The 27,696-nt window shown below is 35.8% G+C and overlaps 1 protein-coding gene across 2 annotated transcripts; it reads right to left on the bottom strand.

Annotated features, from left to right (window-relative positions):
- ERI1 (exoribonuclease 1) lies at positions 1–27,324 on the bottom strand. Of its 2 annotated transcripts, none has more exons than XM_019750518.3 (7): positions 27,172–27,324; positions 19,013–19,191; positions 15,705–15,915; positions 12,237–12,320; positions 10,218–10,327; positions 8,082–8,196; positions 1–1,110 (listed from the first exon to the last, which is right to left on the bottom strand). In XM_019750518.3, the coding sequence occupies exons 1-7, from the start codon at positions 27,235–27,237 to the stop codon at positions 868–870; spliced, it is 1,008 nt and encodes a 335-aa protein (XP_019606077.3). In that variant the 5' UTR covers positions 27,238–27,324; the 3' UTR covers positions 1–867. The 2 variants fall into 2 exon arrangements, with proteins under 2 accessions (XP_019606077.3, XP_019606076.3); XM_019750517.3 differs by lacking the exon at positions 27,172–27,324 and adding an exon at positions 23,127–23,381.
- Between the last annotated feature and the right edge of the window lie 372 nt (positions 27,325–27,696).

Raw genomic sequence — 27,696 nt, 5'->3', positions numbered from 1 at the left:
TTGTAGAAAGCATTATTTAACTTTATTAACCTTACTCATAACGTTGAATACAAATGCAAAATTAAGTGTTAATCCTTAATTTTAAGTCTACTTCAAAGCATGGTCTCTTAGATTTAAGAATAAGGGCAGATATGTCACAAAGAGGAGGGAAACTAAAATGCCAAGTCCCAAAACCCCACTAATTTACCTATGCATTATAAAGTTTGAGCTACAGCCTTTGTACTCCTTTACAGGTATTTTCTTCTGACTTTCCATTAATCTCATTTGAATTTTTAACCAGACCCTATAATCTATCACAAGCCTTCCAATTATGAATTGAAAAGAAACATAGGTAGATTATGTGTATGTACCAAGTACTTCATGAAATTCACCACCACATACAGCTGCACTTCACATATAAACTTCAAAAATCAAAAGGACTATAATATTCTTAAAACCCAAAGGCCTATCTTCCAATTTTTTCTTCATTTTAAGAAAGGATTTGATCTAATGATGTTAATGTAGAAATACACCATATATTTTAACATCAATAAGAGATGACATTCAAAGTGAGAGCCAATAAATTTTTGCATTTAAAACCAAATGGAACATATCTTGGACACCTTAAATTATAAAATTCAGTTCTAAGCAGGAACTGTTACTGTGTAACAAATACTGCTCATATCAAAAGTGCTGGTGACAACTAATTCAATATGCCCTCCCCACAGAATCTGTTCACACACATATATGTATCTATAACTGTTAATAAGATTTCAAATGTTTAAGGTGCTTAAATTTTACACCGCAAGACTAATTCAATAAGCATTCATCTGCTACCTTTGTAGCAGTTAGAGTGAATGATCCATGGGCAAAAGGGCAAAAATGCTGTCATTTTCTAGAATGTGGCATTTGTGGAGGTGGAGTGCCCTCTATTGGTAGTGAGGAGGACACACTCATTAGCTGTCCTGCATGCATTTTCTCATTAATTCGGAGTTCACATCCATCCTGAAGCATTCGAATTGCTATTCGGGCAATATTCTTAGAGTCGTCAAGGCCACTGTGAGGCCGCCCATCATAATCCATTCCTAGTTTTTCAAGCATGATTGTTAGTTTGGTTTGGCTTCTAGGAACCTAAAAAATAAACAGTAAATATTCTTTAGTATTCTATAAGTCACTGTGAAGTAGCAAAATATAAACTGAAAATTAATAGTAACAGCTAAATAAAGTTAGGCAAAGGGCAAATACTTCTATCAACTGAACCAAATAAATAAACATTCAGAGCTTTAAAAAAAGTGATCTTAGAGTTTTAGACAAAAATATGTATCAAGAGATGGAATCCTCAAGGCATCTGAAAAGTTTGCAGTTTTGTAATTTAACAAATCATTTATGAAAGAAAATGTGTTGTTTTGAACATTTAAATTGAAGCGCTACCATTTTAACCCAAACTAATGCTTTTTTGCATGGTATTTTTCTGTACTGTATTATTTTATCTGAACGACTCTTTTGACAGATACACCAAAAAAATATTTAGCCTGTCTAGATGACTAAAGATAATGAAGATCAAGAATGAAAGACAATGTGATGTGGTATTTTTCCACCTACTTAACAAATACCCACTCCCTTTTGATAAATATAAAAATCTCACACATTCTCTAAATTTCAATATGCCCCTCTACTTTTGAGAACCACTATTCTATCTTCAGTATATCCCTATCAGGAAGAAGGTTTATTAAGTTTTACATTATGTATCTTGTACAGCTATGTCGACTCCGCTTCTTCATCTGTACATGAGAATAACAGTTGTACTTTTTACTCATTGGGTTAATGGAAGAATCACAAAGCAAATGACATAAACTCACCATGACAAACATCAATAATTACCCTAAGCTGTAATACCGCAATGCATTCTGGGCCTTCCATTAAATATCACCTAAAAAATGCGCTTCTGAAAATAACTTTTCCAACATATTGAATAACTTAGGTGAAATAGACTATTTCTAGAAACACACAACTTACCAAGGCTGAATCGTGAAGAAAACAAAATATAAATAGACCTACAATAAGGAAGACTGAATCAGTAATCAAAACCATCCCACCAAAGAAAAGCCCAGGACCAACTGAGTTCATTGGTGAATTCTACAAAACATTTAAATTTAAAGAAGGGGGCGGCTGGGTGGCTCAGTTGGTAAGAGCGCAAACTCTCAACAACAAGGTTGCCGGTTCAATTACCATATGGGATGGTGAGCTGCGCCCCCTGCAACTAAAGATTGAAAATGGCAACTAGACTTGGAGTTGAGCTGCGCCCTCCACAACTAGATTGAAGGACAACAACTTGGAGCTGATGGGCCCTGGAGAAACACACTGTTCCCCAATATTCCCCAATAAAAAATATTGAATAAAAAAAAAACATTTAAAGAAGAATTAACACCAATCCTTGCCAAATTCTTGACAAAACAGAAGAGGAGGGAACACTTTGTAACTCATTCAATGAGGTCAACATTACCCTGATACTAAAGCCAGACAAAGACACTACAAGGAAACTACAGACCAATATTCTGTATGAATACTGATGCAAAAATCCTCAACAATACTAGCAAACTGAATTCTGCTGTATGTTAAATGATTTATCCACCATGACCAAGTGGGATTTAGTTCTGGAAAGCAAAGATTGTTCAACATATGAAAAACAATCAATGTAACATACCATATTAATATAATGAAGGGAAAAAACAAACGATCATCTCAGTTAATGCAAAAAACGCACTGGACAAAACTAAACACACTTTCATGAAAAAACACCCAACAATCTAGGAATAGAGGAAACGAACTTAAAATAATAAAGGCCGCATATGAAAAGCCCACAGCATATTCAATGGTGGAAGACTGAAAACTTTTTCTCTAAGATCAGGAACAAAATAAGGATGCCCACATTCACCACTTCTATTCAAAACAGAAAACCCATGTTCACTGAAGCATTATGCACAACAGCCAAGAGACAGAAGCAATCCAAGTGTCCATCAACAGATGGATGAATAAACAAAATGTGGTGTATACATACAATGGAATATTATTCAACCTTAAAAAGTAAAGAAATGCTCAAACAATAGAATATTATTTAGCCTCACAAAGGAAGGAAATGCTGACATGTGCTACAATACATATGAACCCTGAAGATACCATACAAAGTGAAATAAGCCAGTCACAAAGGGACAAATACTGTATGATTCCACTTACATGAGGTACTTAGAGTAGTACAATTTATAGAGACAGAAAGTAGAAGGGTGGTTGCCTGGGGCTGGAGTAAGGGGGAATAGGGAGTTTTTGTTTCATGGTTAGAGTTTCAGTTTTGGAAGATGTAGAAGTTCTGGACATGGACGGTGGTGATAGAGGCAGATAATGTGAATGTACCTGATGACACTGAACAATACACTTAAAAATGGTTAAATGGTCAATTTTGTTACATATGTTTTACCACAATAAAAGCAATCTCAGAGATAAAGTGAAAAGTCCTGGACAGTGCTAGAAAAATGGTTAACTCTTAAACAGAGGCCAGTTCTCTCACTCAATATTTAAAATCTGAAACCTGTATGAAAACCTGGATAAAGAACACATAAACCTCATGCTTCCTAGGGCCTAGCAAGAAAAAGTTCTGAGAGGTGTCTGACCTGAAAAGTGAATGGTAGAAAAATAGGAGGTCAGATTTTACTGAGTGGCTTGAAGAAGAACTGCCAACAACAGTCTACTTAGCAGACATTTTCATCTCATAAACCAAATGAACAAGTGCTTATTATAAGACCACAGAGAAAACATTTGACTTCAAGTGACAAGAGTCTTGGATTTTCAAAGGAAACTGAGTCTTTGTAAAAATCACATTGCAGAAGGAAATCTTAAATGTTCATGCATTGAACTGAAAGCCATCTGGAAAAACTGTAGAAAACTAGACAGTATTTTTCCTCCCGTTCAACACCACGACATGACTAAGGCTAGGACCCTTTCTCTGAATCTTCTGCTCAGCCAGAGAATTTGACTTTGAGAAAAGAGCTTTGTAAAGTACAGTCCAACTACATACTAGAGATGAGATTTACTGATCTGCCTCTAGAGAAGTTATGGATTTCTGTAAAAGAAGAAGGTTCTGTCATTCATAGGAAAGCAATGAATATTTCACTGTCATTTTCAACTTTTTATGTATATAAACAAGTCTTTCCTTGTTTAATAATATGAAGGGCAAGGGCACAAGTTGTCTAATTTCAGTGGGAAATGATACCCTCGTGAGCTTATCTCAAATTCATCCCAAAATTGAGTGTTTATACAGGAAAAAACAAAAACACAGGTTTCACTTTAAGATGTATATTTCATTCTTTACTTTTACTTCAAAAATGACGTTCTAATGCATATGTAGAACCATAAAAGAAATAAACTAATACATTTGTATAATTTTGTACATGCTAAACCTACTTCTAAGTCTTATTAGTCACACAGAAAGAAAGCTTTTATTTTCTAAAATCTTGTTTAAAATTGTTTCAGGCTGTCCTTTTATTCATATTGTTTCAGCCTACTTATAAAAAAAAAAAATCAAACTCCGTTTTAAGTTAAAGCCCGTTATTTAACAGAACTGTATTGTTTGCCTTTTAAGTTTTTTACATTTATGAAAAGGAAAGAAAGAATAATTTAAAGTTTAATTATCCATCGCCACCCTCCACTCCCAAAAAAGGTTGGTTAAAAAGTCATTTTCAGTTTTAAAAAGGAGGAAAGAATACTTTGTACATACCACCTACGAAAGACGTTACATTGTTAGCATTGTATATAGCAGAAATTTGTGATAAGACTTTTTAAGTGTACTTGGATAAGACAAATAAAAAACAAAACAAAAAAAGAGGAAACATTCTAAAGAAAACGTAACTAGAAAACGTAAGTTTCCTCAATTTACACTAATTGACATTATAGTTGGTATCTATTATGAAGAGGGGAAAACAAGAAGAAAAGAGCAGTCTAAGGAATTGGTCAACATAAACAGATACACAGAAAAATATTCTCTCCTCAAAAGAGCACTGGCAATTGCGTTAACGTATCTACAACTTTCTGATCACTCTAATGTACTGTGAGCTGTAGGTATTTTTATGCAGACCTTGAAAATTATGGTTTTATTACCCTTAGAATAAACAAGTTATTCCTCTAAGTTAAAGGTTTGAAAAAGACACCCTAATGTAAGAATTCATTACAACTTGGTAGTTGTTGGAAAAAAAAATAAGAAACTAAATATGATCAAGCCCTTCAAATTTACAGGAAATACAGAGGACAGCGGCACATGTGAAACTATATCACAGGATACAATTAGCAAACTCTAGACTATGGGAAACTATAGAACAAATGGCTCAGTTTCTTGAAAACACATAAAAGGTAAAAGAAACAAAATGTCTATGAAATTTATGATGATTAGATGACATTAGGACTTTTCAAAACTTTAATTTTTTAGGTGTGATAATGGTATGGTGGTTATATTTTTCTAAAGGAGTTCTTATCTTTTGGAGTTATTATATAGAGAAATGTTTACAACATCAAATGAAATAATGTTTGAGATCTGCTTCAAAAGAATATAGATGAAACAAGGTTGGACATGAGTTTAACTGATGAAATGGGCAATGAGGGTTCATTGTATCTACTCTAGTATGTTTATAATTTTTCAGAATTTGTTTTTTAAGAACGCATTTTTCATAACATGTTTAAGGAATCACAAAATGAGTAAGATGATAAATCCACAAGAAAGAAATATTTACCAAATATAATCAAAGGACTGATATCCAAACTAAGGATCTACAAACCAACTACAAAAGGAAAGACTACCCAATTTTTAAAAAATGGGTAGAAGATTTAAACAGACTTTGCAAAAGAAGAAATCCAAATGGCTAATAATCAGAAAAAGAAGCTCAACCTCATTAGTAATCAGGCAAATGCAAATCAGAACCTCAGTGAGATGACATCAAACATCTATCAGAATTACAAATATTTTAAGTATCTAGTAATACCAGATACTGACAAAGACAGGGAGCAATTGTCAGTTCACACATTCTTTTTGTGAGCGTGCAAACTGATGCAACCCCTTTGGAAAACTCTTTTGAATTACCTAATAATGCCAATGATGCACATATCCTGTAAGGCAGCAATTCCACTCATAGGTTTACACCCTGGAGAACTGGGTCTACACGGCACTAGAAGACACGCACAGGAAGGCTCATAGCACTTCTGTTCATACAAGCCTCACACCAAAAACCGCCCCAATGGCCAGCCAGAATAGACTAGATAAGCAAACTGGTATAGTCACACAATGGAATGCTACACAGCAATAAAATAAATTAACTTTTATTAATTTATAAAGGTAATAAATTAACAGCTACATATACAACATGGATAAATCTCAACTATAATGTTGGAAAAAAAGCTCAAAATAACACAGCCAGTATGACACTAATTATATCATGTTTAAAAATAGGCAAAACCTAACTACATGGAGTAAGGATAAACATATAAACATTAAAGCTATAAGGAAAAACAAGAAAATGATTCCCATGAAAAGTATGGATTATGAGAGTTCTGGGAGGAAGGAAGGGGGTTGAGTAAGTGGAAGTTACAAGGGATTTCACTTTAAAACAATCTGTCAAACTCCACTTTTCTGTATGCATAGTTAAGAAACATTAAAACCACACACACAAAAACATTTTAAAGAAAAAACATCTTTTCTCATGAATCTACCGTGTTTTCCCGAAAAAAAGACTAGCCAGACAATCAGCTCTAATGCATCTTTTGGAGCAAAACTTAATACAAGACCGGGTCTTATATTATACAGATCTTATATTAATATTATATGAATATTATAATATATTAATTATAACATTATATAAATATTATAATATAATATTAGATTAGATAAATATTATATTACATAAGACCCGGTCTTAGAGTAAAATAAGACCGGGTATTGTATTATATTATATTATATTATATTATATTATATTATATTATACCCGGTCTTATAAGACCGGGTCTTATATTAATTTTTGCTCCAAAAGACGCATTAGAGCTGATTGTCCAGCTAGGTCTTATTTTCGGGGAAACACGATACTTCAGGATGTGCGTCACCAAAATGAAGTTGTAAAGAGAGAAGATGACACAAGATCTAACACATGATAGAGTAGCAAAGGAAATCGCCTAGATGATTTTAGAAGAAGCCTGAAGAACAAATAGTTCAGATTAGAACAGGATTAAAGGCTCTAGGAAGGTAGATCCCAAAGGGGGAAAGAGAAAAAAAAAAAAACCTGACAGACTACCTGAATGTTTTGAGTACAGATACTGAGAAGTGATTTACAGTTTGAATGGAAAGGAACAGGATAAGAAAACAACTAAAGAAATCTATTGTTGTATTTGGGGAAAAGTTATGAACCTTCTCCATTGTTATAGGAATGTAAACACTGGATAATGACTTGATTATAAAGGTAATAAAACTATATTAGAAAAATGCAGGGAGGGGAAAGATGTGCAGGAATGGTGGCTTTATAACAGAGCTAAACTTTCATCTTCTGTTGCAGGAATTTAATAGATATCTCAAACTGAAATTCAAGAAATATGTAATTTAGAAATGTTAAGGTCATTATTAGAAGAAATAGCTTTAAAAAGTTGAAAATGTTTGCCTCGGGAGAACAGGAGCCAATACTGGTGAGGGCCATGATGGAAGGCTGCCAACTGTTACAAACTTTGCACTGTATTTTAAAAATTTACACTACACACAGAAATTTACGTTGATAAAAGTAAAATTCAGTGTGGAGCAGTTGTTCCATAAACAACCCACATACTGAATACCCCTATAGTTCCAAACCTGTTATTGAAAATTGTATTAACGTACTTAAGCAACAGGATGAATGAGAAAAATAGCTTATCTTTCTAAACTCAGATGAACATAAACCAATTTGGAATCTGAAAAACAACAACTAATCATGTGGCCTTTTTTCTGTGAAAAGCACCTTGTAAATCACAACTTAATGTACATACGAAATATGATAATTTATCATTAACAGCATTAGAGTATAATCAATAAAATGTAGAAATTTTACCTTGTAAAAGTTTCCATATGACTTTCGAATATTGATCCACTTTTTAGCAAAAGGAGGATATTTGAGCCTGTTTAGCTGGCACTGAATGTTCAGGAACTTACTCATATCCCATGAACTTATAAATCAAAAACAGGAAAAAAAAAAAAAATGGATAAAATACATGCTATAATATTCTCACAAATGAGTATTTAAGTCATTCTTATTTGTTTTTTTATTTACACATATCTTTCTTTTTTATATTCACACATAACATCAAGCTTAGACAATAACTTCTCTTCCTCCAAAATAGTAATTCAAAAATAAACTTTAAAAAACAAACAGAAAGTCTGGTATATTAAATCTTTTCACAAACTAATTCTTATTAGGCTCATCTTGATCATTTTTATGATTCTGATTATCTGGGCAGACCTCTATCTTGTAGAGAATTTTTTTATAATTCTAAAATAACTCTGCTAACTTTCAACATCAGGCTTATCATATAGGAAGTTATTTGAGGGTGTAATGGAAATAAAACAAAAAACAAAAACAAATGAACAAAATACTTGAAAGGGACAAAAGGAGTTGGTATCAAGTAGTCAGAATATAATTTGTTCTGCCAAAGTATGTTTCTACAACACTAATCAACCAAGTAGTTAAGGAAATTATTGACTGTATAATGTGGAAATTGTATCGGTTCATACATGGGTTTTCCTGGGCAGAGGGAGTCAGAATAGCAATCAGATTTATAACCTTCAGCAGGAAAAGAAAAAAAGCTCTCAACTCAGCTGCTGTACTGACAACAGGAGTATTTTAAGAAAATTAGATACAGTGGCCTGTCACCAGTATCCTATTGCTTCTGTGTATTTGTAATATCCTCTGAGGCAATTTCACCTACCCTGAGCTGCTTGCCTGGGCTATCCAAATTATTTCTAGATGTATCGATTTTGTTTTTGTTAGTGCTCTGCTTACAAAATTGCACAGGTTTTGAATGGTCTGTCCCAAAATGGGAAGATATTGCAGAATCGCACAGACTCTGTTATGACAGAAACTCCTGTATACTTTAGCAGGGACACGCTCATTCATGCTGCAATCAATAAGAGATTTCTAAAAAGGCCCATCAACATTTTCCCAAACTTCTACTTTTAAACACAATTATGATGTGATTAAGTTCAATGCTCTTTTTCCTCTTGTATGTGAGGGTCTCTAAACCTTTTACGTAGGTGACACTGTAGCTTTAGTGTACAGTCTGTCCATAGTTTGAAACAGAAATTGATCAGGACTTTCAACCTTAACAGCACTATGGGAGAGGAGCTGCCTTGGCACAATGCCTGTAACCCTTGTTTTGATCTTTCTCATCTTTCTTCTTATTTTTCCATTTCACAATAAGCATACTTTTTGAACTCAGCACTACAGCAAGCATAATGAAGACTACAAAGTAGCAAAAGTCCTTGCTCTAAAAGAATTTTAATCTCCTTGCAAACATAAATCTTACACACCTAAAGTTTAGATATCAGACTATTTAGTCAGATGCCAACAGGAATGGTACATATCTCAGAGGCTACAAGATTTTAAGCCAAAACACACACACACACACACACACACACACACACACACACACACACCAGAGCAATGTGAATTGTAGTGTCTGTAATAAAACATGAAGTTGGCTTTGAATGATAAAGAAGTTGTCAAGGAAGACAGTCTTCCAGTAGAGAGGAAACCATGAATAAGTACAAAGAGAAAGGATAAACCATGTGATTCATGGGCCAGCCTAACTAGAGTAAAAAAGAATGGCAAGGTGAATTAGGCTACACAGGTAGGGTGAGATTAGATGAAAGAAACTCGAAAGCCAGACTGAAGTTTGTACTTTTCTGAGCAAGGAAGTGTCCTGGTAAAAACAGTTTTAATAAAGACATTTTAGTTTTACATATTAATATTCATCTTTCTCTAGTCTTCTTATCCTGGATTAGTTATCATTGCTTTCGTTCCTCTCTTTGATCCCTAGGATTCAAATTTAACTAGGAACAAGAATATGAAAGGAAATATACTGTCTCCTTTATTTAGTAAGTAATATTTTTGTGGTTATTCTAAAAGTTAAATAAGGACATCTGTAATCTTAAAAAGTATATAAAAAAGATAATTTTCCTAAATACTTACCCATCTGTTAATATGCAATATTTATACTTTGTTCCTAATTCCTTCACTTTCATCCAGTCAATTACTTTCTTCAGTACCTGAGGGAAGGTATCAGCTCCGTCTACCTGATCCTGAAGATATAAAAGTAAAATATATAAAAATCTGAGTAGCTACTTAGAGTTCTACAAAATACCCAGACATAAACATTATAGGGTAAGTAACAGTAAGAGAAAGTCTTATCTATGATTTTTTTAAACTCTTCATGATTTCCTTGGCTGAGCTCTATCTAACAGTTCACTTTTAAAACAATTAAGAATTATTTATAGCGAAGTATTAGGGACTGCTCTCAAGTGAAGTACATAATCCTCCCAAAATTAAGATTTAAGATCAACCCCAGTGGTTCTCTTTTTGTTGTTTTTTTTGCAATTCTATTCTTAATTTTTTCTTATTAGTTTCAGGTACACAAAATATATACAACTATATATATATATATTATATAACACATATATATTATATGTTAAAGTACAGCTGACATTATTATTCAGCTCCAGCTTCAGGTGTACACTGCAGTGGTCGGTTACCTACACCGTCCATGAAGTGGTCTCCCTAATGAGACAAGTGCCATCTGACCCCCTACAAAATCTTTACATTATTGATTATATTCCCCAAACTGTCCTTTGTATCCCCGTGGCAATACTGTGACTACTAACATGGGCTTTCTAATCTCCTCACCTTCTCCCTCATCCCCACCCCCCTCCCAACTACAACCGTCAGTTTTACCTCTATATCCCTGAGATTATTTCTGTTTACTTTGCTCATTTATTCAGTTCTTTCGATTCCACATATAAGTGAGAACATATGATACGTGTCTTTCTCCGTCTGACTTATTTCACTTATGTAGTATGTGGTAGAAAGATGTGAGCTTTGAGATAGGGAGACCACTTTAAAGGGCTATAGCTCAGTGAGAAGAGATTTCCCTTTTCTCCACTCTAGAGAATCTGTGAGCAGCAAGGTTGAGGCCTAAAAAAAGAAGAACCATGTCATTGCAAAAAGAGCCAAAGCCCTTTAAAGTGGTCTCCCTATAGACTCACCTCCCCCTAAAATGTAAATCTGTTCCATCACATCCCTTTCATTCATACTTAAAATCCTCCAAACACTCCCCCGGGCTTTCAAGATATAAAGACACACAAAGCTCTTCATGATCTGGCTTGCCTTGGCCTACCACTTTGGCTTTATTTGTACTCATTTCCTTACCAGCCCATCTGCATTTGAACCATCCTGAACTACTTACAGTTCTGCCACTCACACCCATTCAGGACCATTCTTTTCCACCTATTTACCTATGTGACTCAGCCCAAGTTCACTAACTTGAGGAAGGTTTTCCCAGGACAGCCCTCCATCCCTTCTGTCATAGGAAGCCCTTTTTACAGATGCCTATAATACCCTGATGAAACAGACTTACTTGTCAGCCTTCCTAACCATACTGAGACCACGGTTTATTCTGTGTCCTCCTGAATAAGACTGTTAACTGAGCGGAGGAGACTGACTTGACCATCTCTGTATCCCTTAGTACACTGGCAAATACTATAGTAGGCACTCAAATATTTGTTGAGTGAATGAATGAATAAAGGAACTAAGTAAATGAACAAAGGGTCTGCCACATTACAATACACCCAAAAATCAGAGACTTAAAAAAATTAAGCTATACTATATATTAAGTCAAGTTGTAAACAGATACATTTTAAAACTTTAGCTCCAAGTTCAGCATGGTTAAGACTTAACTTTACTAATGTTCCAAACAAATGAACCTTTAGATTCATCATTACAACCCCTTGAAAGGAAAAGCTGAGAAAAATTTTATCAAATGTAAAGTTTGCTTTTCTATTTCTTAACTACTACAATATGAAAGATCTTTACCAAGCATGGAAAGTATCACATTAATTTAAATTGTTTACAGCAATAATTTTTTAAAACTATGAAATAAATCCCTAATTTCAAAACTTCTTTCAAATTCCCGAAAAAGGAACATAGAATTATAACCTGAGTAATTCCAGTTAGACTGATGCAGAAATCAGAAAGTTGTGTGTTAATCTCTGGTCTCACATACTGCTGAAATGTATCTTCCTACAAGGGAAGGACAACAAGTTAAAAATATTTTCTATGACTTAAGATATATGACACATGATACATGACAAATTCAGCCACACAAAGTTGTAATCTTATTGGTGCTCACTGCATAGACCTTTCCAGATTTTTAACAATTTAAAGGTAATTCCCTACTCCCAAAGCACTGATTTTTTTTAATTAAAAAATTGTATTTCATAGTTCAAAATTTAAGATAAAGCAAGTATCTGAAAGCAAGCCTTCAAACCGAAGTTTAAACATATTCCTGAGGAGCAAAGTGTTGATAATTTTGTTTGTAATATTTTGAAACTATAAAGCCTATTAATGCAACCGCTACTTCCAGATAACAAATACTTTTCAAATAACTTTTTTTGAATACCAGTCTTCAGTTATAATGAATTAGCTCCAGTGTACTGCTCTCTCATTTACTCATGAATAGCCCTTTTTATTAGACTAAGATTCCATTAAACTGAATTCTGAATAGTCAAAATTTGACTATATGGTATCTTGTAGTTTAAAGGGAGACACTACTGTATTTTTTTAAGTAATTTTTAACATCTTCAAGCCTTCAGGTTTGCCTTCTTATTTTATGCTGACAACTCTGTGAACTCAGAAAGGCCAGTATTGCTATCATCAGGCTCAGACCTCTAAGTGCTTTTTTTCTCTAGCCCAATACTGCCTTCCTAAACCAGATCACACTCAGTCACTTGTGAAAAATTAGCAACAATTTCAAAGCCTAAAGATTTATAGGCAGCAACTGTTAATACTAGGTAGATATGGAGAAAAAGACAAAGAATAGTCTTTGTTATAGAAGACTTAAAAATTAGGAATTAAAAATAATTGTTCATATTTCCTACAAATAATTTTTACATGCTAGCATTAAGCAGATGAATTACAGTTATTAATATATTGTAAAAGAGCAAAAGTAAAGAACAGCAGAGAACATTGGAACTTTAAAAATTAGATGCTCTTTACTGACTAGACATATAAAAGAGAAAAAAATTCTACTTAATTGAATTTCAGAGATAAATGAAGTCTATATTCTTTTAAGTATTTTGTTCTATAATTTTAAATGAAAAATTTTCAAAACTATGCTGCAACTTCTAAAAAAAGGAAGTTGCCATTACAAGCAGGTGATAAAATGTTATTTATTAAATGTTTTAATACTTTCAACAGAATAATGCTATAGAGAACTATGCATTCATTGATCAAATATTTAATAATTATTTAAATAAATTACATAGTAAGTTAAAAGGTAACGAAGGTTATCAGAAAATAGAGTAGGTAAGAGCGATGAGAAACACTGGGTGCAGCGGTGTTTAAGCTACACTGTTAAACAGGTAACCAGTTAGGCTTTATTCAAAAGCTGAGAGCTAAGGAAGGACTGGAAGGAAGGAAGGGAGAATGGGAGAAAGGGACAGGAAGGAGGGAGGGAGGGAATTAGCAGCAAGACCTCTGGGGGAAAGGAATTGAGAGATAAAGCCCTGGGAAGTGACGAGGTCTGACATTTTTGAGAAACAGCAAGTAGGTCAATATGGCACAAACTGAAGTAACAAGAGGCCGGATCATATTAGAAATGCAACTTTTACTGAGTTAAATGGGGAGCCACTGAGGATTTTGAGCAGAGTGATATGATCAGCTTGTATTTTATAAGGATCACTCTGGCCCCTATGTTGAGAACTGGCTGGAGGGGACAAGGATAGAAATACAGAAAATGGTTAGCTGGTGAGTACAGCAAACCCAGACAAGAAATGACAGGGGCTCAGACGAGTCACTGCAGTGCAGTTATGTGGCTGGATTCTGGACATATTTTGAAGACAAAGTAAATAAGGGTTGCTGTCAGTCTGTACATGTAGAACAAGTGTCAAGGATGAACTGAGCATTAGGAAGACAGAGCTGCCCTCACTCAAGCTAGGGAATGATGCACATAAAATAGGTAATTCAGGGTAAATTCAATTTGGGACATGTTGAGATGTCTGTTTAGATGCCCAAGTAGAGATAGATGTTAAGTAAGCAGTCTGGCAACAGACGTCCAGGTTGGAAACATGTATTTGAAAGTCATCAACACTTAGTTTCTAAAAGCCACTAAACTGGATGACAGATGTGATCATTAGGGGAGAATCTATATGGAGATGAGACCTGGGATTGAACCTGGGGCATCTGATAGTAGGAAGCTGGGAAGAATGTATACATTTTTTGGCACCCTCTGTATATATCCTAAACCTACACCCTCTGTATAATCTTAAACCTGAAAGAGAAATGGAGGAAACAGATGTATAAATAAGTAACTTTTTCAAAGAAATTTGCCATAGAGAAACAAAGAAACATGGTAACTGGAGAGGAAGTGGGATCAAGCGAAGGCTTTTCATGGTGTGAAAATAACATGCTTGAATGTGATGGGAACAATATAGTAGAAGCAATAAATCATCAATATCTAAATGAGGGAGAATTACTAGAGCAATCTCCTTGAGTAAGAGAGAGGAAGTGGAATCTAGTGAGCTATGCAAGATTACATGCCTTCGGAGCTATCATTTTTACTTTTGATTTATTGACCTTTAATTTGCTTTGGACAAGGAAATTATGTAAATAGGCTGATTAAAAATATAACTAAGAGAGGTTCTGAACAACAAACACTAAGAAAAAAACTATGCATTTTAATGCATAAAGCCTTTTTATACTTATTCCCAGTGCGTTGGTGACAACTAGGGATACTACAGAAGTAACTATGGATAGATGAGATGTTAATACGTCCTCACTCAAATTTTACAAGGCACAGTAATAGTTTGGAGAATTCCTGTTGACTTCCAACTAGCAATGCAATGAAAACAAACATCTAAAGCATACATGTTATATGGACTAGAAGCAAAAATTATGAGAGTTGTTTCCCCCATAACTTTTCACCAGAAAGATGGCCAGTTCTAAGTTGAAAGGTGATTTCTATAAATTATCATTTTCAGAGATCAGAGCATACATTCATTTATAGCAGTTATTCTCAACCCTGACTGCATATAAAATGAGAAGCTTTTTAAAAATGCTGATGCCAGGGGCCCCAGCACAGAACAACTAAATCAGAATCTCTGGGATGAGGGCCAGGCATCTGTTTGTTTGTTTTTTACCACCCCAGGAGATTTTGAGACCCAGCCAGAATCTTAGCAAATAGTAAAGAACACTATAATTTTAGCTACTGAAAAAGGAGAGAAGCAGACACTGAAATTATTTTATTATAGCTTTTCTATTAATCAAGCTGATACAAAGCATACAGCAAGAGCAAAAAGCTCACTTTAGAACTAATTCTAGCTGAAACAAATGAGATCCTCTGCTTTACTCACCAACCCCAGAATAGTTGCTGCTAAAAATAAAATTAAAATATAACAATTCACTTACTATTTCTAAGGTATGAGTATTCAGTAAAACAACAGGAAATTCAATTATTTCATGTATGAATTCAGGTGGGTTACCCTCTTCACAAGTGGCTTCAAAGTCAATAATACAAATGTAGTCATAATAACTGTCGGCACAATTGCTTTCTTTCAACATCAGCTTCTGCTTCTTATAGTAGTTTTTCAGCCTCTTCTTTAGTACGTCCTTTACTCCTCTAAGGAAAGTAAGAATAAAATTAACTCTTAGGTGAATTTCAGTCAAGGTCTGAATTCTTACCTGCTTGCACTGGGTTGAACATTGACAAGCAAAGCATAATTTAGCAGGTGTTAACTAAAATAAATATAAACAAAGCAAGACTCAAAGCTAATTTAGCAAAGAATTAATTAAAATGTAATGTCAATACAGCATCAATTATTTTCCTTCACAAGTAACTTTTCGTTTTTGTAGTTTATTATGAGCACTTTCTCCCATCTATACTGATACTTCACACCATGAGCTTTGTTGGCACACACCACCTACACGACGACACTACCTTAAGTACCAAGATGACATACATGGTACAAAAACTGAAGTTTACACTGAATTATCCTATGGGCAAATAAAAATTTCAGAGTATGAAAATTCAGGTAAATTTAACATATTGTGCTTTTTTCTTTCTTTTGGCTTCCACAGGTTAAACAACTAAGTCCATACGAATATGAAAACATTATGAGACTGGTACATAAAGTTGAATGTCTGTTAGCTATTTAACGAGGAAAACTCATTCAGAAGACACCTTCTGTGTCCAGAAAAACATAGCAATATTCAGTAAGTTTTTAATTGTAGACTTCTAATTACCATGAGTAGATATGATGTTGGAGATTTCAGTATTACAGGTATTTTAAAAATACATGTTCCACAAATGGGGGGTTGGGAATTGGTGGTTCTAAATAGAAACAATGGCTGGTAATGGTGGTTACATTCTTCAAATACTATGTATTTCTTCAAAAAAATTAAAAGCAATAGCCAATGCTCAGACTTCCTTCAGAACATATTTAGCTGAGTCTATAATTGTTTGCAAATACATATGACAGTAAAAATAAGATCTAAGTTGTAATTAATGTGCAGTGACAAGCAAGGCATTTTGGTCACATCACCTATTAGTGACTATTAAAAAATTTGTTTTAACCTTTTGTTTTCCTTTCTAAACTACCACTGAAAATGAATCCTATCCACGCCAATACTAATAATTCATCAGTTCATTGTTTTAAGACAAAATGTCTTAACATACTTATTTGCTTGAGATTTTCCAAATTACCAAACCTAGCAAGGAAACCCTTTACCTCCTTTCATATTAAGGTATTGAGTGACCTCTGTCATGTGACAGCTTTGGACTACTTTGTCTTAATTTCTCTCCTCTCTCTCTTTTTTTGGAGAAGCCGTATTTTACTAATGGGTTGTCAGTAAACCAAATGGCAACACAAACATATAACCAGTTGCTCCAGAGAGACTTGCATCTTTAACATCTCCCTTGCCCGTCCACATCCAAATCCTCACCATGTTTGCCTGTGCAAACTTAGTAAGACATTCAGACTCTGTTTCTCCTTAATTCTCTTTGGTATGGCTCTCAGTAGCGTCCTGGACTCTGGCAAATGCCTCCACTCCCACAGCCCTCCTTGTCACTCTGTGCCTTACTTGAGAATGAAGCACTAATGTCAATTCCCTGCTGCAAATGCCTTCAGTGGCTTCCTTCTGCTTACAAAGTAAAACGCAGACTTTCGCGCAGGGTTCTCTCACAACTTGGCTATGACTTACCCTCCTCAGGCGCTCCCACCCCCGATGCATGGGGCGCACTGCAGACAAAACCTGGGGGCAAGTCATCACCTGAACCTGCAGTACGCTGTCATGGCCTATAACTTTGGTTAGACAACAGCTGACGAAAAAGCAAGCTCATGTAGCAGTAAACATACCCACAGAAATTAGGATTTTTGAGTTCTTACGCCTGAAATACGGTCTCCCTTTTCTGCCTGGCACATCAATTCAAATGTCATCCCTGAATTCCTAAGATAGACTGTCTACTGTATTCTCATGCTATACTTGGCCATACCTCCAATATAGCATTGGTTACTCTGTATTGTGATTTGTTTGTGTGCTTTCTCAAAAGACCATGAGTTTTTCAAAGTGGAGAATATATTTGTTTTACCTTTATAACTTTAAGGCCTAGTAATGCTTAGAATTCAGTAAATGCTTATTGAATAAAGTATAGACATGCCTCTAGATCACTAGCTCCCCTGCAAGTCAGGAGTAAGCGATTGGTCTTCACACCCGGGAAGAACAAATATGTTGCTCAAAAAATCTTCTGTAGGCTACAGGTTGTATCTTCCTAATGGAAAGAGTTGGGAGAAATGAAGTAAAGCTTTTCTCCACAAATTAAAATGTAGAAAATCTAGGAGAAAAAAATATGTATGTGCTCTTTTGAAAAGTAGTGAAGCTCTACTTTAAAGCAAAGAGGAGGAATATTCCTTATAAGAAGGATTCAGGGGTACCCAGAAACAATAACAATTTTCATCTATTGTATATAGTCAATTTTTTCTTGATGCCTAGAAGTTCTATTGTTTATCAAAAATCTTCACGTTTTTCTGGATTCCTCAAGTCATTCCTGCCCATGGTCAAAGTCAAAATAAAGTGATTTGCTTTACAAAAAAATTATCAAAAACCTAAGTGTGTATATATCTCACTGAAGACACACAGACACACACACACACACACAATTGGCTAAGCTGCATTCATTTCTCATTCAATATACAGTTAAACATAAAGCATACTATTCTGCATTTTTAGAAACAAAAACGGGAAAAAAAAAATACTTCCTGATAGGTGAATGACTTTTTTAAATTACCTGGTTACAAAGAAATCCTCTTCATAAAAATAATACAAATGGACAAAAGAAAATAAAAAAATTGAAAATATTCAATCTCATTAATAAAATATTATCCAACAATGAAATGAGCAACTAAAAAAAATGTTTAAACATATTTGGTGTAATAAATACTCCTATGCATTGCTGGTAGATTGTCAAAATAGTCATAGGCTTTAACTCAGCGATCCTGGTCTATCACCTAAAAGACTAACAGAAATAATTTCTCATTCAAAGTACACACAAAGATTAACGTACAAGAATGCAAATTACAGTTGTTACTTGAATTGTTAATAATGGTTATTTCTTTATAGCAGCATAATTACAGAGTGTTTTTAATTTTTCCAGTGTTTTCAAGATTTTCTAGGATGAGCATGTACTACCTTTATAATTTTAAAAAATTATTTTTATTTACCTGGTTTCAAGCTTGAATTCTGAAAGTTTAGCTCTGAGTTCTTCCTTACTCATTCTATTAATGCAACCATTCGTAATAGCAATCTCTTTATAAACTGGGTCACTGAAATCACTGGAATTGGAGGTAATGAACTTAGATCCTTTTGTTTCTTGGCCATCAAATCTACATCGTTGCTTTTTCTACAAAAAACCAAAAACCATATAGTTTATGATTAGTACCAACATCTTAAAGATTCAAACTCCTGAGGGAAGTTCAATGAAAAATGCCCACTGCAGCTACTGGAGGGAGGGCAGGACAGGAAGAAGAGATACTTGTTTCCAATACCATTGACCCTGCTCTCCTCTGAGTCATGAAGTTCCTTATAGGCAATGAAGCTAAGTTAAAAGAACACTGATGTTGGGAATCAAAACCACCTCACAACAGAGCCCCAGCTGACCATTTACTAGCAGCATTACCTTAGGTAGTTATTCATTAGTCTCTGATGTCTGTTTCCTTATCTATAAAATAAGCATAATAATTGTCTCAATGGCATTTAGTTTGTGATGATAGTAATGGTAAATAGTATTTAGACAAGATTATTATTATAAGGGTTAAATGAGATTATGTATATCAGACTCCCATACTCACCGTAGCTATTAATAAATGGCAACTTTACTTACTACCATCACAGACTATAGAACAGACATTTTAAAATTTACAAATGAATTAATTTTTTAAATTAATCTTTACAACATTATGCACGTATAAATCAGTGACTGCCCAATAATTTTTCATCTGATTACATTGCACAAAGTTAACAGAAATTGCCCAATGTAAAGCGGAAAAGGACTAGAAATCTACTTCAAAACTTCCTAGTACCTAAGACAAAGGAGGAAATGTATTCAGTTTCAAAACACAAAATCGCCAAAAGTTATACATACAACAGTTATTCAGGATAACTAGTTACTACATTATAAACCTTTTCTCTTTTCTTAAATCAAAATCTGTGTTAAAAAAAAGACTCAATTTTAATCACTCTACAGGTAGTCCCAAAATATGTTAAATTTCAAAGATTCATTTGTAAGTCAATTACTTTCTACATGCAATGTAATAAATATCAGGTATGTTCCAGAATTTTCAAAAATACTTTGCTACTTACTATTAATCCATATTAAATCTTGCTAACTTAGTTATAATTTACCACATTGTCCCCACGTGAACTTTACAGATTTAAAGAGGGTTATAACCATAAACAGGCCATAATCTTTGTCTTAGGATGGATCCTAATGGTTCAGGGACTATTTCTCACTCTAAGTTCTCAATTTAATGCAACATGCACTTACTGGAAATATAATGCTAGGCACTGTACTGGAGCACTCAAGAATGACTCACTCCCATTTCCTCTGAGGAAGAGGTCAGCAATTCTAATGTGTGAATTGTCCATAAATTGAAACATAACTGCACTGAAGTTCCTTGTTGACAAATGTTTAAAAAGCTTTATTACACTGATCTTTGACTAAAACTGAGAAAACATTAGCTTTCAATACTATATTAAATTTACGTTACCTGGTTACTTTATCATTAGAACTTAATCAGGATAATTTATCCTTTGTCTTTAAATTTACATTGCATTTTAAACTTCATGTTCAATCAGGTTAAAATTTAGGTCAACAGTGAGTAAACAGTTTGACTACCAAAACAAATGTTTCAGTTAATTTAAGTCAATTTTCTTTTTGGCTAAATCCTCTCTCTCATTCACTTGCTTAATTCGTATCTAAAACTGTAGCTACAAACATTACCCACAAGTAACACTCAGGCCTCTTCTAGATACGCTATAAAGCATGATTTCTATAAAGAAAGATCTGTGTCCTCTCTTAGGTTCCACTTGAGCCCTTTTCCTTCAGGGAAGTTTAGGGCACAGTCAAGATCCAGTACTCAGTGATCAGTGTCTCTTCCCAAATTTCAGGTCTACACTAAGTTTCCAAAGAAGGATGTTCAAGTCACTCCACTAAGGAGCAGAAAGAAAATATTAAAAGTCCTACATTGATCATTAATCTACAATAACAAAATTAGTTTACTAAATAATACATAGATTGACAATGGCATCCTCCCCACTATCTGCGTCCACCAGTCTGTCACATGTCACACACAGTACTAGCCACATGAGGAAGTAGGGCAGACTCCACAGTATGGAGAAGAATATTCACCTTCACAGTACTGTGACATTTTGCAATTTTCATGTCCAAGTAAGTGGTTTTATGGTTTATATTATCCCAAATAAGAGAATCTTTACATTAGGGAGAGTGACTACAAAAATCTTTTATACCAAACAGAAGCTTACCAACGATCTTGTGGCAAAGTACTTATTTAAGTGCTGTTGAACTTAAAAAAATGTTACGTATTTTCTTTTACAAAGATAGGTAATCCAAAATCGTTGTCCTTTTCCATGATAAGAAAGGGATTGACAGCTTGATCCTTAGAAGTTTTGGGTCTTTTTTAATGAACATAATTTGTTATTTCAAGGTGAAATAAAGTGTTTTAACAAGTAAGTTACACAGTAACTGCTTATCAAAAGAAAATTTTTTTCTGTGGCAGTAACATTTGAAAATAGATATTTTCGAAATGTTTCCATTATCTTACTGCCAAAAAATTGTTCATTATCTAATTAAAAAAAAAAACACAAAAAAAACCCTCTCCGTCTGCTCACCAAAAAAAGAGAAAACTTAGAAGCAGAATTTAACTTGATTAAAATTATACCAAAGGAAGAGTTCTGATGATATTTGAATTGTTAAAAATATAAAAATGAGACATCTATTAGTTTACAAACACAACTGACATTAGAGAGAATGGAAATGTACTTCGCTAAATTCCAACAAAAATCCTGCTTAATTGAAGTTGAAAAAAAAAACTGTATCATCGTTTATGAGCATCCAACAAAAGATTTTTAACAAATATGAGTCACTAAAACCAATTTGGAACACAGTCCCAGGCCTTGTATCACCATATTTCAAAGTTTTCAGACTCAAATATAATGAAGTATATTCAGTCACACTTCTCTTATTCAAAATAAACTTTAAAAACTATTTTTTAACTGCCTTAACATGATCTTATTGACAGTATCTCAGATTGAAGAGGGAGATGAGGTGGAAGAGTGCTTCATTAGACGGGACACGGAAGGCCCTTTTCAAAGCAGTATCATAAGGACAATGAGATAACTATGCAAAAACCCCGAGGAAGCTCTTGCAGGGCAAAAGGAGCGTACAAAGGAAAAACTTGACACCATAAAAGAAAGCAAGGAAGCCAGAGGCGCTGGGAGCAAAAGGGGAGAACTGTGTGGGATGCAGTGAGCTAGGGAAGTAGGAGCCAGGTCCTGCGGGACAGCAAATTGAAGACTAAGGAGTGGAGCAAACCAATCAGATTCGTGTTATTAAAAGACCAATCTAGCTGCTTCGTGGAGAACTGGCTGTAGATGGAAGGAGCAGTAACTAGGCAGCCTCTTGCAAATACCCACTCTAAGGGGTGCTCAAAATTTGCTTGTTGTTGATAGAAAAATGACCAATTTTAGTCTTAGATTGTTTACAACCTTCAGCGTTGGTCAAAATAACTATATTCATTAAATGAGTAAATAAGCTCATTTTGCCACTGTAACTAGGATCTACCAGTGAACCGTAAAAATCATTAATAAAATTAGCCATGTATCTATATGAAATAGTGGTAAATGGACAAAAATCAGGGACGAGGTTACAACAGGCACAATCACCTTTTGTTAAGGCTGGAAGAAGATGGGCTTCATGATCTTAAGTGACAGACCTGGAGCACATTACGCGATGGAAAAACAACAGCCCACCAATGACCGATAAGGACTAGACAGAACGGCAATAGCAACAGTGTGCACAGAATGTTTAGATCAGAATTCTCACTCATTACTTACAAAACCACAGTTCACACTTCTCTTGACTATTTACTTTCATCCAGAAGTTAATTCTGACCAGAGGGGGCTCAATGACAACCACTCCGAGTAAAGACTCCCAGAGCTTGGGACAGGGAAAGCGGCAGGGGCTGGGATCCAAGGACACGCAGGCTGCGGTTTCCGCGAACACTGCAGAAGAAAGGGGCGCGCGGACAGGCGCCTCACCTCGGGATGCGGATGCTGCCGCTCCTCCCTAGACTCCAACCGCGGCGACTCCTGCAGTGCGGGAGCCACGGCCTCGCCACCTGCCTGTTTGCTCTGCTCATCCTCCATGCCGGGTGTCAAGTAAGAAGAGACCTGGCTGGAGTGCGACACTCACTCACTCTCACTCGGCCAAGCCCAAAAGGCTCGCCTTTCTCCGTCGAAAAATTACGGGCTCCCGTTCCCGCGGCGGCGGCCACACAAATCGAGCGGACACCTCCTACTTCCGGGAGCGTGTGGCGTCCACACGTCGCGCAGGCGCAGTGGGCCGGCGCGCGCGGAGCGCGAGCGCGTCGTCCGACTTGGGCGGGAGGAGGAAGGGAAGGGAGAAGTGCGCGGGGAGTGGGGGAAGGGGGTGGGCGTGGGGGAGGGGGTGGGCGGGGGGGTGGGTGGGCGGGGGGGGTGGGTGGGCGGGGGGGGGTGGGTGGGCGGGGGGGTGGGTGGGCGGGGGGGGGTGGGTGGGCGGGGGGGAGTGGGTGGGCGGGGGGAGGGGTGGGCGGGGGGAGGGGAGAGGGGTGGGCGGGGGGAGGGGGTGGGCGGGGGGAGGAGGGCGGGGGAGGGGGCGGAGGGGAGGGGGGAATGGGCTTAGCTGACCCTGCGCGGAGGCAGCGCGGGTTCCCATTGAAGTCACTCAAGAATGTGAACGTTAGTTACTAGAGGATACCAAGAGTAAATGATTCCATCAACTTTTCCTGAGAAGAAAAACAACAAGTACCATAGAGGGGAATTTTAATCATAGCAAATAACATTTATAAAATAGTTAAGACGTCCTCTTTTGGAGAAGAAGAAATGAGTCTGGACTTAACTGAAAAACTGAACAATGTACGAAACAACTGTTTTCAGACATTGGACAAAAGTCAGTCCTGGACTGTTGTACCTGACAGAAAAGAAACAAGATGAACCCTATGTCACCCTGCTTTCTGCCTGGAGGCAAGTTCCAGTTTGTGGTGCAGGGAAAGGGAACTCAAGCAAAGACCTCGGGTCTCACTGAGAAGACAGGTCTTACTGACTTAAGAAGACAGGGCTTGGCGTTTAGGGGACTTGAGGAGGACAAGTTGGTTGGAACTTATGAGGTGGAATTCAAGAAGAAAGAGCTTCAGAAATCTGCAGAGGAGTACCCTGGCATCTTTATCTGAATAAAAACCAGTGACTATATCATGTGAAACCACAAGACCAGGAAAGACCAGTTGTTGGGGAGCAGTAGGCCAAACAATTCTCCGAGCTCACACAAGACTGAAAATAATCCGAGTTCCCTTCAGCCAAAACAGAGAGACTGTTGAATATGTATAAATCTCTCTAAAAGACTATGACAAAATCGAGGACTCAACAACATTAAATTCAACAAATCCAGTCAAAAATTAATAGACATGCCAAAGAATAGAAAAATATAGTTGATAGAAACATTTCCAGAAAGGACAAAAATGATGGCATTAACAGATAAGGACTTTAAACACCTATTATGAATACACTCAGTATGCTCAGTAGGCTTTTAACGGAAAAGATGACAGGAGAGAAACCGAAGGAAAAAGAAATTTTTTTAAGAAGCAAATGGAATATTTGGAGATGAAAAATACATCTGAAATTTTTAAAATCTCTAGATGGGATCATTAGCACATCAAGCACTACAGAAAAAAAAATAATGAATTTGAAGACAGCAATAAAAACAACCCAAAATGTAACACACAGAGAAAATAGACTGGGAAAAAAAAATGACATGTAGGACAATATAAAAAGGGCTAATTGTAGCCCCAGAAAGGGATGGGGGTAAAGAAAACAATATTTGAAGAAATAATGGGCAAAAATGTTCCAAAATTAATGAAACGTATAAACCACAAATCCAAGAAGGTCAAAGAAGCCCATAAATATAAAGGATAAATATAAAGGAAACTATACTAGGCCATATCATAATCACACTGGTGAAAATCAGTGATAAAGAGAAAATCTTAAAAGCAGCTAGAGAGAAAAGATACATTATAACAGAGAATAATAAGATTTTCATAGACTTCTCAGAAACTATTCAAGCCAAAAGAAAATGAAATGACAACTTTAAAGTGCACAAAAATAAATGAAACTATCAAATTGGGGTTCTATACTCAGCAGGGTGAAACAGAGTTTTTCAGAAAAACAAGCCCAAGAAAGCTATATCATGAAGTAGAGCCATCCCAGCAGACTTGCAGACCTGTGAGGAAGAAAAATAAGTGCTTATTGTAAACCACTGGGATGGTTTGTCAGCAGTACTATAAAGATAATTAACAAATACAGGATCACCTCAAGTCACATGGTAATGAGGACAAATAATTCCTAATAGAGAAAGAGACAAAATTGGAAATCTACTACAGTTGTTTTACTTCTGATATCACCTGTTTCTTCCTAAATGGACTATTTTTTTCCCTTATAACTACAGACTTACCTCTGTGTTTATAAACTAAGGTTTATAGGCTCAAAAATTATATAGCATTTGAACGCACAACTTCTGAACTAATAATCTATTTTTGCCAGGATTTATTTATCTTCTCTTTGTGTAATGACTTAGAGTTACTGATACACAATTGCAGAGAAATTTATGAGAATTGCTGATCTCATCTCTCTTTCCCCTAAAAGATATATTTTCTCTCAAAAAAGAAAAAAATGACCCAGTGAATGCTATCAGGATCTACATTACATGAATGAGCACTAGTTACAAACTATTTCACTTGAAATGTTTTATTTGATAACATGTGTCCCAACTGTTCAGTAAAAAAGATTCACTATCAAGGACTGGTAGTTTATGTACACTGCAAATGATGGGCTTATACCTTAGTACTGTTCCCCGTATCTATGGGAATGCTAAGCTACAATAAGCATTCATTCATTCAACAAATATTTAATAAGTAACTTCTATGTCCCAGGGATGAGCTTTGAACAACATGACAAAAACTCTTTACCCTAGTGGAGTTTACATTCAAGAAGTGGATACAGACAATAAACAAAAATAAGTAAAGTGTTTACAATATGGAGAAAAATTAAGCAGATAAGGGGAGTGGGGACGTGCCCACGTGGGGAAAGGGGTTGCAATTTTAAATAGAGCGGTTATAGGAGGTCACTCTGTGCTATTTGAGCAAAGACCTGAAGGATCTGAGGGAGTAAACTGTGAGGATATGTGGTGGAAGAGAATTTCAGGCAGAGCAAGCAACAAATAAAGGCCCTGAGCTGCGAACGTGCCTGGAACGTCCAAGAAATACCAGTGTCCCCCTCCAGAAGCTCCTTGACTTAAGATGGGGTTAGGTCCTGATAAAGCCATTGTTTAAGTTAAAAATACCATAAGTCAAAATGCATTTACTACCATACTGTAGAGTATTGGTTGGTCACCCCAGTGATCGTCTGGCTGAGTGGGTGCTGTGGCTCATTGCCACTGCCCAGCACAAGAGAGTATCTTATCACATATCGCTAGACCTGGAAAAGATTAAATTCAAAATTCAAAGTACAATTTCTACTGAATGTGTATTGCTTTGACATCGTAAAGTCAAAAAATTACAAATTGAACCATCCTAAGTCATACCATTGTATTTCCCTTTGATTTTGTGATATCAGCATACACAGGACCCAAATGTTTTTGTATGTTGACTCCCCTGTTCCTTTTCTTATACCACCAATGGAGAAATCCCAATGATGCTAGTGCCTTCTGCCTAAAAATATGTGCCCTAGTTGGACAGTTAATGAGGAAAGCCTCCCTAAAAGAGAGGGTTTAGAACTGTTTATTCTATCATTAACCCCAGTTGAATTTTGCATTATCCACTGTCTGTTTTGTATTTTCAATCATTTCCTTGCAGATAGACCTTTCCCTTCTGTATTTAAATAGGCTCAACTCAAAATTTTCCAAATTAAAAAGATAAACCAAACAAAATACCTCCTTCAGCCTCAGGAGTCCTACAGCTACTGCATTCTTTTGCTTTCTCTTTTCCCCTTCGCAGCTAAACCCCTTGAAAGAAGTGTCTCTTTTCCCACACCATCCATTTACTACACAACTTACCCGAATTTGGATCCCACCTCCACAGTCCAGCGCCTTTACTTCATTAAAGTTAACAATTATTTCCATGTGGTTAAACCTAGTAGGCTCTTGTCAGAGCTTATCGTAGGTAACCTTTCAATAGCATCCAACATTGTTGGCTGTTCTTTATTTACTGAAACACCGTCTTACTTTGGTCTCCATAACAACACAGTTGCCTGGCTTCCTTTCTTTCTCTCTGGCATTCCCTCTTAATATCCCTGGTCAGTTCCCCCTCTTATATTCAATTGTTCAGTGTAGTAATTCTTTCAGGGCTGGATTTTATACCCTCTTCTTTTCTATTACATGATTTTCTCAGTGTAGACTTTCACCCTAGGTGTTCTTATCCATTCTTGTAGCTTTATTTACTATCCATTTGCCAATGGCTCCAAAACTTATATTTCCACCCAGGATCTTCATTCTGAGCACCAGGTCCACATATCTAATCGCCTACTCACTCACACTTCAAACTCAACATACCTGAAAGTGGACTCATCTTCCCACCAAAAG

Source organism: Rhinolophus sinicus, chromosome 16 (genome assembly GCF_057876585.1).
Source record: "Rhinolophus sinicus isolate RSI-liver-muscle chromosome 16, RSI-T2T, whole genome shotgun sequence".
Lineage (NCBI taxonomy): Eukaryota > Metazoa > Chordata > Mammalia > Chiroptera > Rhinolophidae > Rhinolophus > Rhinolophus sinicus.
Note: the sequence above shows the minus strand (reverse complement) of the source record. Positions and strands in the feature narration are given on the sequence as shown.